We start from the raw sequence: 12582 nt of genomic DNA, 5'->3' as shown, positions 1-12582 counted from the left end.
CTTAACCCAAACAAATGTGCTTTAACCCGTGTGTATGACCCCTTAAACTCCTTTTTACACTCACTGCAAACCCATGCCAATGATCCACCTCCTTGGATCTTCCCAACAGTAGTTACATATTTCCAAAGTGGTGACTTTGGATCAACTTTCTGGGTTGATTCAGTTTCCTGTGCCACTTCCTCTGCCTCATGAATGGATGAACTTGAAGTTGCCATAAATGATGATGATGTAAATGAAACTGAAAAAAGAAAATTGACAAATATCAGATATGTATTTAAAAAAAATTATTTGGTCATTTCTGGATGTTAATAAAATTATCTCATCATTTATTTATATGCCTTTCTCTTTACTCTGTTCCATAATGATTAATTATTATTCCAATAACTACAAAAATAAAAAAATGAGTGAAATCTGTGATAAACAATTTGCAATTTCTAAGTCTTGAACACAGTGAACTGTGACTGTGATTGAATCTTTTTTATGCCATTCTAACAACTGAAAACTTAAAAAGTTAAAAGTTATAAATCGTGATGACTCTGGAGTCTGGAGGCAATGCAACGCAGCAACAGCCACTTTCCCTAGGAGGAACCAGCAGACAAAGATTCTGATCTCAAGGTCCTGACTTTTATTAGTTGGAATTGCTAAACAAAATTCCGGTGCCTTGTATCCATAAAGTTATAAACTTATATGTATAATATTACATACAAGTGACTTTTAAAATCCCTGCATCTGAATGATCGATTGCACTTAATTTACTCCAGCCACCTTTCAAAGTTAGTCCTGCCACCAAAGTGTGACCTAACATCACACCAAAGATTGCAGGGCATTGATGTTGCATTAGTGAAAATGTGGGAATGTTGTGGATATGTATCCCTGTTTCAGTAGGCCCTACATACACAACCACATGAAGTTGTCTACGTAATGAGATAGCCTGAAAATTCTACTATGTAAGTAGGCAGGTATGATCCATGTTTGGGGGTGTGCAATGTAGAGTGCAAGTTGGAGGGGTCCCTCTCCAGTAAAAAGCCAAGGGAGGCAGTCTTGCTTGTGTCTACCTGTATCATGTCAACTATGTTCCAAGATGAAGATAATGCCAAATGGCAACTGCAAAACCTCTAATTCTTTGTCCTTTTATGATATAATGGAATGAAGCCATGGAATCCTTTGATCCAGCAACTGTTTCTCAGCTCTCCAACATAGACTCTAATAATAAATCATAATTGGGTATTGTGTCAAACAGTCAATGCTGATACTATTTGGATTAGTTAGTAATGTCATGCTTAGTACACCTCTGGAGTCTGAACAAGACGTGAACGGTGAAAGATACGCCAATCCCTCCCTTTCAAAGACTAGTATAACATGGCAGAGTTAGTTGCATATTTTCATAAAATTGAGCACAAACATCAATGGGACATCTAATTAACATAGCCGGAAGTGTTGATAGTATCAACCATAACACTGATTTACATGGATGGAAATAAATGCAATCAAAAGTTCCGAACAACTGAATTGATTCAAGTGACAACTTCCAATTCCATTGTGCTTAACTTCCCACGTGCCACCACTGAAGAATTGTGGAGAAAGGGACTTCACGTTATGCTCAAAGTTACAAAACACTCCTCCTATATCAACGTGATGGTGAAAGTCCAAATATACACAATATGAGGTGTTGGTAAAAGCAACAATTTACAACAAAAAATTTTCTTTCTATCAAGTCAAAAAAATGTTAACAGAAGATCACGGGATGTGCAAAGAAGCAGTAACTATGGTATGAGCCTCAAACACTTAGTAAGTAGGCAAAGTCAATCTCTTCCAAAGCCTATCTTTGGATCTAACTGTCCCTGCGTCATATAAAACACACTTGGATTTACCATCCAGACAGAACGATGGAGGAGAAGAGGTTAACGTTTGTTGTCCTACATACTCACTCACTGTACAGTGTAGAGAAAACGAAACAGGTTGCTAATGCCGCAGAAAGCAAGAAATCATTGCGTTTAGACTCTAGAGATGAACCGAAAGATAAAAAGAGACAAAGATTATCAGTTGTGTACCAAGTCCAACGATGCCGGCAGGTTCAGTAACTTTCAACGAGCAACAAAACTCTCAGCGGCGGCAGTGAACTCAGCAGTCAGCGCTCTTGTCGTTTAGGAATTAGGTTAGGGTAGAATGAATCATAAACCGTGCCCGTAAAGTTAAAAGTTACAACTTCAAAACTTAAAATGCAAAATTCTGAAAATCTATTCCCGGCGGGCAAGGTATCAACGACCAAACGTTTTGAAATTTTTAAAATACATATCACGATTTGCTGAAACGTATTGGTTTTTTTTAAACGGGAGGGTTCTTTCAAGAAAACGCCTGAAAAACGGCTAGAGAACAACCAAAAAAAAAAAAAAAAAAAAAACGAAACGTATCCAAATCACCCAAAACGTTTTAAGCCGTTTTTTTGCCGTTTTTGAGGTGTACACGTATCCAAAACGTACAACAGCGTTTTGGCCCTTCAGGCAGCCATTTCCGGTATCCTAGATTATAGGACCTTCTAGGAATTTACTTCAAAAAATATCGCAGACCAAACTATATTCTCTGTAAACATCACACAATTTTTTAATTCGCGAGAAAAGCATTATGCCAGCACCTTGCAAGGCAAACCTCTATTAAAAAGGATATTTCAAACCCTTTTTAAGTTTATTTGTTGGAAAATCCCACTAGCCAGAAACGGTGCTATATTTCATGACAATTTCCCAATTCTTGCAAAGGTTGGGAAGAGAGCTTCCCTCTAGCTATTTGAAGCAATAAAGTCAAATATATCCTACTCCTCTCCCCCCCAAGAAGTGGATGAGGCAGAAAAAATATGGATTCAAAATTTCAATCTCCAGCAATAAATGAAATTGAAAGTAGAAAAAAGCATCCTGGAAAAGCTTAGTCTCTCAAAGGAGGAATTTGTTGAGTAATTCATACGCCAAAAGCATCCAATTCTTCTCTTCAATGGGGCTTCAAGACCCAATCCAAGGGTGGAAGGTGCGAAAGGGGGATAGTCTATTAAAATGGAGGAGAAAAAGAAATTTGGTATTCTTGGGGTCTGGGTTTAGCTTTAAACAATCAAGAAAAAGCTTACAAATACAAATTATATCAAAGCCTTCTCCAAGCTCTGTCTTTGAAAGCTACTATGTTAAATGTAGTAGGGAACTCCTCCCTTCTCATATCAAGGGGCAACTAGATTAAGGTGATTTCTCTTACTTTGATAATTGTTTGTGATGTATTTTTACTTAACTTGATTAGCTTCTTCTTTCACTTGGTTATTATTAGTTTTCTTATCATCAAACAGCTACCAAACCATGAAGATCTATGAGACAAGAGGACACAAAATGTAGGAAGCCAGGGCCAAAACCTTTCCTCATAAGAGGAAAACCCAGAAGAATTGACGAATTCCAAGACCTAAGACCCTTGTCAAAGACCCCGCCAAGACCAAGACAAACTTCTCCTTCTTGAGGAACTTTTCTCCTTCGCCCCACTTCGACCTAGCAACTTCAGCAACTTTGATCTTCCAGCAATTTTGACCAAGCAACAACTTTGACTTCCCCAACAACTTCTTCTACAACTTCAACTTTCCCAGCAACTTCTGCAATTTCGGTCTAGCAACTACTTTAGAAACCCTAACACGAGGTCCAAAACTTAGATCTTGCTTCTCTTTCTTATTTTCCTTGATTTTCTTCCTTTTCTAACTTCTTTCTTAAGGAGATAGAACTTGCTTTCTTGCTTGAATGAATGTCTCACAGATGAAGTCGAGGTTCCCTTATATATATAGGCTTCTTAGGAGGTTGAATTGTTGTCCATGAGGCCAACTTGATCTTTCTTGTAGACTGACTTGTTTGACAAGGTCTTCAAGGATCTTTATGACACTTAACTTTACAAAAATTTTATTTACAAGATACAACATGCCCAAAGGGGTCTTACATGTATGACAATGAGTCTTTTGACTTCATAATTCTATGACAAACCTAGAAGCACTCAGCGGGTGCTTGACCTACAAATAAATTTATCTTGAGCATAAAACCCATGCATCAAGAATGACAATAATAAATTTATTTTCTCTTTAATATCAAAAATATAAAATCATAATTACAATAGACATTATGAAGACTGAACCTAGTTACACATTTCAACATCCTCTCCTAACAAAATTTGAAAGTGAAGGCTCTTCTCTAAGGATCAGAGGTTTGCCTCATAAGCTTGAGCATTATGAAGCCTTCCACATATTAAGGCAGAACAATATGCAGAAAAACCAGTTGACAAATCAAGGAATCAGATTAGGAAATGGAAACATTGTGGTAAACAAACATAAACTCAAATGTTTGATTCAGTAAGGACATTGAATATCATCCCATTCATAGTCATAAGAAGTCCTATGAATCATTGCAGTAGGTGGAATAAGAGAATAGCAATGTGGTTGTTGGTGGTTCTCTTTAATATCAAATATATAAAATCATAATTACAATAGACATTATGAAGACCAAACCTAGTTACACATTTCAACATCCTCTCCTAACAAAATTTGAAAGTGAAGGCTCTTCTCTAAGGATCAGAGGTTTGCCTCATAAGCTTGAGCATTTTGAAGCCTTCCACATATTAAGGCAGAACAATATGCAGACAAACCAGTTGGCAAATCAAGGAATCGGATTAGGAAATGGAAACATTGTGGTAAACAAACATAAACTCAATGTTTGATTCAGTAAGAACATTGAATATCACCCCATTCATAGTCATAAGAAGTCCTATGAATCATTGCAGTAGGCGGAATAAGAGAATAGCAATGTGGTTGTTGGTGGGCATGTGCCCACCAATCCTCATGGAACAATTGGCGACTCATCTTATGTATTCCCTCCCTTATTCTTGAATTCATTGTCTTGTTTGTACTCAGAAATGGAAAGGTCCTATCCCACACAAGAGAGAGCCTAATTTATGGTGTTATATGCTGTCATGGCATATCACAAGCTCCATAGGTCTCATCCCTCAACAAGTATCGCAAAAGAATCTATCTGGCTCTATTACCAACAAGTTGCATTGGTTGACATGTTTATTTGGCTCGTGCTCGTGGCTAGCATCACAGTTCAATTGGCTGATGAGAGAGGCCTCCCACAATTCCTTTCCTCCACCCCTTTTTGTGCCCTCTAAAAATTTCCCTGTCCTAACAGCATCATTCTAAAGTTTGTCCACGCTCCCTGCATGAAGGCCTGTAATTCCTCCCAATTGTTACTTTCCAGTGTTGTGGTATAGAAATCCTGAGGAATTCCCCTTTGGAGGTTCTCTCATTCAATGCTCAATTGTTGGATTGTTTTGCAAAAATGCAGGGTAAAGAAGAGAATGTGAACACTACCATCCTGAGGCTCCAAATCCGTCATAATCAGCTAGCTTCTTCTCTCACTATAGCAATAGAGCAACTTATTGATCAGAAATCCCAGATTGGTAGAATTGAAGATGAATTAAGATATATAAAATCTCAAATGGAGGAATTAGCTTTGCACCTCCATAGAAGAGAGATGGACACTCCCCACTCAACCAGCTCAATGAACATGGAGAATCCAGAGCTCCCAGGCATCAACAGCACACCATAAGATGAAAATGTACATGAGGACAAATAGGATCCTACAGCAAAAGAACCCAAGACATATAGCCCACATATCTAATGAATTGTAAATTTTGTTTTTTGTTGGGAATGGGAAGTTTTTGAAAGAGTTATAGAATTGTGGATAATTTTGAATTGTGTAGAGATAGTCGTGTACAATTTTGGTTCTCATGGTCTATTTCAGATCAATATACTCAACCTTTAAGGCTCATTTTTGCTCTCTGGTGTAATGCTGCAAGCCTCCTGCAGTTTTATAATATCAAAATTTACAGTTATGGTTTAAAAGAAATGGTGGGTGGCCTTGCACTTCAAGTAGAATGGTACAAATAAAAACTTGTAAATAACACAACAATAGAATTGATAAATGGCCATTTTGGTTATTAGATTTGGTTTGGAAATCTCCAAAACTTTAAAATGTGTAGAACAAAAAAAATGCAGACAAAGCAAGCTCAAAAAATAAATCAATGTTGCAAAAATCAACATTGGGATAAAATCAGCAAGGGTTCCGAAAACCAAAAAATCGTAAAAATCAAAAAAATATCAATAAAAATCAGCAAACATTGGCAAAATTAAGATACCACCAAAATATCAATAAAAATTGGCAAACATCGGCTAGGCCAAAAAAATCACAATTTCCCAATAAATCAGGACGTTTGCAACACTAAATTGAATACAATGTTCAACACCCCTATTAGTGCAATTGGAAGGTAAAAAAATTGATATTACCCTAGAATGTAAGTCAATAAATGAGTTACAATTTTTATAGCAATAAGGACTTAAAGAGACCCTAGACTATTAGTGCAATTGGAAGGTAAAAAAATTGATATTACCCTAGAATGTAAGTCAATAAATGAGTTACAATTTTTATAGCAATAAAGACTTAAAGAGACCCTAGACTCTTCCAATAGGATCAGCAAAGATATTAAAGCATGAAGATTCCATACTCTCCTGAATACAGGTAAGACACAGTAAATGACTCTCTCACTTAATAGAATTGCTTAAGAAAACACATACAAAAATGCAAATGTGGATGGAATAAACACAAAGAACAGAGTTAGTGCCTCTTTTATTGCAATTGGTAAGTACAGATTCAATAAAACCCTTAGAAATAAATAAATAAATTGGAATTTGAGATTGTGCATGGCCTTGCACTTTAAGCAGACCTGTTCAAATGAAACATTATTTAAAACATACAACAGAAATTGCATTCTTGGATCATACTTGCTATAAAAACAATATCGAAAAAACATATTTAGGGAGACCCTAGCTTAAAGCATAAATATAAAGACCTTAGATCATGATCATGTAAAGCTATTAGATCATGTAAATCATAAAGGATGTTAGATCATGTAAAGATCCTATCGAAGATCCTTGTTCTCACAATTAGTAAGGTAAGATTCAATTAAGCCATATAAAAAAATGGCAAAATATGTGAAAGAAATAAATACGATAAACAGAATTCAAAGCCCCTGCTCTTGCAATGGGTACGTAAAGACTCACGTCATAAACACAATAAACATGTCCTAATGGCCCTTTTCTAGCAATTAATAAGTAAAGATTCGATAAAATACTAAAATAAATTGCCAATTGAGATGGTGCATAGCCTTGCACTTTAAACAGAACGGTTCAAATGAAACCCTGTTTAAAACATACAAAGTACATATCCAATAAATTCCTAAGAAAATAAGAAACTGAAATTGCGATGATGCATGGCCTGGCACTTTTAGCAGAACGATTCAAACGAAACTCTATGTGAAGCATAACAAATATAAAGAATCCTCCAATAAAATCACAAGGGATACCTAAAGCTAGATTCCATCGAGCCTCAGACCTCCCGAACGCAATCGAAAAAAGGCAAGCGATTCGTTCCTTTAGTAGAATTGTTTTAAAAATCGCACAGAAATGCAAATGTAAAAATAAACAGAGTCCAACGCGCCTGTTCTCGTAATTGGTATGTAAAGATTGAATTCACCCTGAGAAAAAATTGGCAAAACCTTAACGAAATAACTACAATGAACAGTATTCAACGCCCCCGTTCTAAAGATTCAATTAATCCTTACAATAAAATTTTCACAAAAATGTGAACAATATACATACAGTAAATAGAGCTCAACGTCCCTGTTCTGTAAGTAGAGATTACATAAAAAAAAAAACTTGGAATAAAAAAAGCGAAAATTTACATGAAGCAAATACAAGAAACAGAGTTTAACGCCCCTGTTCTCGCAATTGGCAAGTAAAGATTGAATAAAATCCTTTAAAAAAAAATGCCAATGTGCATGGCCTTGCACTCTACGCAGAACGGTTGAAATGAAACCCTATTTAAAAGATACAACTAAAAATTGCATTCTTGGCTCATATATACAGACTATATAACTAATTGACACACGTCATGCAAAATAATCAAATAAAAGAAGTTTAACGAAACCCTAGGACTCGCAATTGAAAACATAATTCTGGCATACCTTCTTGAGCAGTCATGCAGTTGACATAAGCGTAGCCGAGGGAGCGCCGCGTGATCATGTCCCTGCAGAGCCGAATGGACTGTACGCTGGCCACCTGCTTGAAAACGTCGTAGAGCTGCGCTTCGGACACATTAGGTTCGAGGTCCCCCACGTACAGTGAAGCCGGCGACTGAAACTGGGTGCCCTGAACGGTGATGTTGTTGGCAATGGCATTCAAATTGTTGTTGCTGGAGACATTGCTATTGCTCGTAGCAGCGGCGGCGGCAGCTGGGATGGCAGCGGGCGGCTGCGGGGTGGGGGGCGCCTGGATTTGAACCTGCGACATTTCGGGCTCGCTTTCCCTCTAAAATTCGGGGGCTTCGAGGGAGAATTTGAAACAAAATAATAAAATGTAAACAAGCAGTGATTCTGCTCGGCTCCTGGAACTCCGATTAAAAAAAAAATAAGAGATGCTCGCAGGGAACCGAAGAAGCCCTGAGAAGATCCGGCGATTAAATAACTGACAAAAATACACACACGCACACGGAGGCAGTGGGAGGGATGTGTATTTATAAGTCTATTTTTATTTATTTTTCTGTGCTTTTTAAATAAATGGATACCTCTGGCTCAGGTAGAAGAAGTTGGGGTGGAGAATGAAAGCGGCGGCGGCGGCCCGGAAGGGGCTGGGCTGGATTTGAGGAGGTGCTAATGCAGGTATTTGGGAAGTAAGCGGTGATTCGGCGTGCCACTCTTGTTCCACCGCCTCCAATTTGGCGGAGGTTTGTCCAAGACCACTTTCTGACTTTACTCCACGCGTCCCGTCCGCTTTGCCTTGGCCCGTTAATTTCGTCTCTCCATTTAGAGTCGGTTTCCGTTGCGTTCCGGCAGCCCAATTTTATTTTCTTTTCCTGACCGTCCCTCCAACTCCGCCACCGCAGTCTTTTCTTAAAATTGTCTCGGCGCTTCGGTTCCGTTTCCGGGTTTCGTATTCTTTTTTCCGAATTATTTTTAATTTAATTTTGGTGTATTTATTTAACTTAGCTTACGTGTCATTGGGACTTTGTTCCAAGGGAGGGCTCAGTGGACGCAGAATCTTTTGCTAAGTATTTCAACCGTTATGTGGTGCAATGATGACGTGTATAATATTGACCTAGGTTACTATTTTTATTTTATTTTAATATTTTGGTGCTGTGTGTTTATGTCATGTTTTTGTTTTTTTAAGTTTTGCGTGTCTTGACAATTTTTAACTTGTAATTGTAACATTAATAAATAAAATATAATTTAAGATTATAGATTAGGTAGGTGTAAAGTGACTTATAAGATTTTTTGGGTTTGTGGAATTATTTTTCCCACCTTAAATAGTTTGTGTTTTTTTTTTTTTAAAAGCAATTCCTTAATGGCTTTGATTATTTATTTTATTAAAAATATATTTTATATTTACTGGATTTGATCTTAGAATAGAAAAAAATAACTTCTTAATCATTAAATCGATATAAATGATGTATTATCAAAAAGTTATTTATTATTTGGTTATAATATTATGTAAAAAAGTAAATTTGGCAAGACTACATCTGCATCATGTCCAATATATCACTCTAATTGGGATAGGAAATTGAACGGGTGATTTCACATCAAGGATGTCTTAAGAGAGCCCCTAATCACTTCATCATGTCCAATATATCACTCTAATTTGGGCACGGAATTGAACCGGTACTTCACATCAAGGATGTCTTAACAGAGCACATCATGTCCAATATATCACTCCAATTGGGGCAGGAATTGAACCAGTGACTTCACATCAAGGATGTCTAAATAGAGCACCTGAAACAGTGACTTCACATCAAGGATGTCTTAACAGAGCACATCATGTCCAATATATCACTCCAATGTCCAATATATCACTCCAATTGGGGCAGGGAATTGAACCGATGACTTCACATCAAGGATGTCTTAACAAAGCACATCATATCCAATATATCACTCCAATTGGGGCAGGGAATTGAACCGGTGACTTCACATCAAGGATGTCTTAACACAGCACCTAAACCAGTGACTTCACATCAAGAATGTCTTAAGAGAGCACATCATGTCCAATATATCACTTCAATTGGGGCAGGGAATTGAACCGGTGACTTCACATCAAGGATGTCTTAAACACCTGATCATTGTCTATCCAAGACCCTGTGGACAACATGATGTTAAATTTTAATCTATAATAATATTTTATTTTATTTTATTTTTAAATTGTGTGGTAATATTGTTATTGGATTTATGTATTATATGATGATTTATTAAACATTATATCTTCCAAAAGTTTTCTAATTCAAACATTTGCTTTAGAGCGCAAGTCATTGTGTCAATAAGATTCATCCTTCTTAACTCTTTTAATTATTAATGTGATTAACAATTTTGATACTATGGTTTATGAGTTTCCTTTGACTTGTAGTTTTTGTTGAGCAAATAAATGCTTCTACATTGCATTATTGCATTGATGTTGTAATAAGCATCATGCACATAAATATCTAGGAACCACTCACACATGCACATCTTTCCTAAAATTCCTTTGCACACACCTTTCCTTATATGAAAAAACACTCAAAAGTTGTGGTATTTCTTACACCTTTAGGAGGCCACACAACACAACCCCTCAATTCCCCAACTCACCGCCATGCCAACTTCTGCATTGCTTGACCTCCAAAAGGATCCCTCTTTATAAATGATAAATCTGCCAATGTCAAACTATCTTGCTACAATGGTGTACCCATGTGCTAGAATTCCATTTCACTTTTAATACAAGCATAGCCACAATTATCTAAACCCCTCCTCACACATGCTAAAAAATGTCTATCCATTAACATCAACCTCCCCCATCCAACCTCGGCACCTTAATACCCCCAACTATGTACCCAACCAAAAACTATGATGGATAACCCCTTGCCCTCCCCAAACAAGTGCAATGTCCTTAATGGCCTCTGGTCGCCACTAATGAACGGAGTCAAAGGGATAGTGCCTCACACCCATAAGGCCTCTATCACATTTGAGACACTAAATTCTAACTACATACACCAAGTTCCAATGTGCATACTATTTTAATAATATGTACAAATACTCAACATCTATATACCAATTGTCACCATAGTCATTGCACATGCACATTAATAGCCATATTAGTCTAGATCCATCTAACATGAGCCGAGAGGGATCAAATTTCTAGGTGAAAACTTCTTTTAGAGTACAAAATACAATGTGTAAATAAATTGATATCCACATAACTTAGTTAACATAGATATTCAAATTAGTTTAAAAAATCTTGTTTTGAAATATTTTTGAGAAGTATAAGGTTTAAACATCTTACTCACACATTTTTTCTACTTCTAATTTATTTTAATCTCTTCAGCGACATGGTAGAAAATAGAATTAGTAAGTGGGTGGAAGTCAAAAAAAAAGAGGGCAAAAGGGCAAGCAAGTTTTAGGCTAAAACATTCTACAGTAGATCATGGTATCACATTGAGACACATTATTGAAAAGGTTTGTGGTGGGTGGGGGGGTGGGCAAAGGAGAAGTATTTTGATGTTGTATTGACTTCAAAAAGGCATTTAACACAATCCCTAGAGATAAGTTGTGGAGTAGAATGGAAGAACTTGAAATTCCTTTGCATTATAGAGTCGTTGTCCATAGGATTTATGAAGAGGTGAAAGTCAAAGTTATAACTTCGGCATGAATTTCATAAAGCTTTAGAAGTGACATTGGAGTCAAGCAAGGTTGCCCTTTATCCCCCACTCTTTTTTGTTTATATATTGATAAATTGGAAGAGTGGCTAAATCTGCAAGGTGGGGACGGTGTTCGGTTGGGGGAGTTTGTGATAAAACTTCTTTTATATGTTCATGACCTTGTATTGATTTCTAGATCGGCCCAGGAATTATAGATGCACCTATATGCCCTTGAGAATTTTTGTAAAGCAGTGGGGATGCAAGTCAATACCGGCAAGACCAAAATAATGATTTTCTCAAATAAAAAGAGGGAGAGCCAGCATACGTTCTTCTTTGAAGGCGACATTCTTAAAGAAGTAAATGAATACAAGTACCTTAGGATTGATTTCAACAACAAGCTTAATTGGGAGGATTGCATAAAGAAGAGAATTTTAGGAGGGTGGAAATCATTATATGCTCTTCAAAACAGATGTAGAGAAGCGAAGTTATGGGATTGGAAAACAATTAAAGTGTTTTTTGGGCTTCTAGTTTGTCCAGTGATATTATATGGGTGTGAACTATGGGTTAGCAGCATCCCTGTCTCAAATGGAAGCAAAATGAGAAAATCCAAAAACACTAGATCATGAACAATTTTAATATAAAAGGTTCAGTTTCTTATGAGATAATGTTGAGTGAAACAAGAGCTCCCATCGAAGCAATTGTTATGGTGTGTCTCATAAGGTACCTACAAAGAATTAAGCAAATGGGAGAAGGTAGATGGCCTAAAGTTATCTTCAATGAAGGAATGAGTGAAAGAAAGAAATCATGGATG

General features: G+C 36.8%; 1 protein-coding gene across 1 annotated transcript in view; it reads right to left on the bottom strand.

The window, feature by feature from the left end:
- Positions 1-9025, bottom strand: part of LOC149230174 (polyadenylate-binding protein 2-like) — a 137000-nt gene extending 127975 nt beyond the window's left edge. The window contains exon 1 of the mRNA XM_089378880.1: positions 8083-9025. Coding sequence (XP_089235006.1) covers positions 8083-8407 — 325 coding nt within the window. The 5' untranslated portion in view covers positions 8408-9025. The remainder of the gene's footprint in view (positions 1-8082) is intronic.
- Positions 9026-12582: the final 3557 nt, after the last annotated feature.

Source organism: Pinus tabuliformis, chromosome J, assembly GCF_031772625.1.
Source record: "Pinus tabuliformis cultivar Carrire ecotype Pingquan chromosome J, CPIR1, whole genome shotgun sequence".
Taxonomy (NCBI): domain Eukaryota; kingdom Viridiplantae; phylum Streptophyta; class Pinopsida; order Pinales; family Pinaceae; genus Pinus; species Pinus tabuliformis.
The sequence above is the reverse complement of the archived record's forward strand: the minus strand, read 5'-3'. Positions and strand labels throughout refer to the sequence as shown.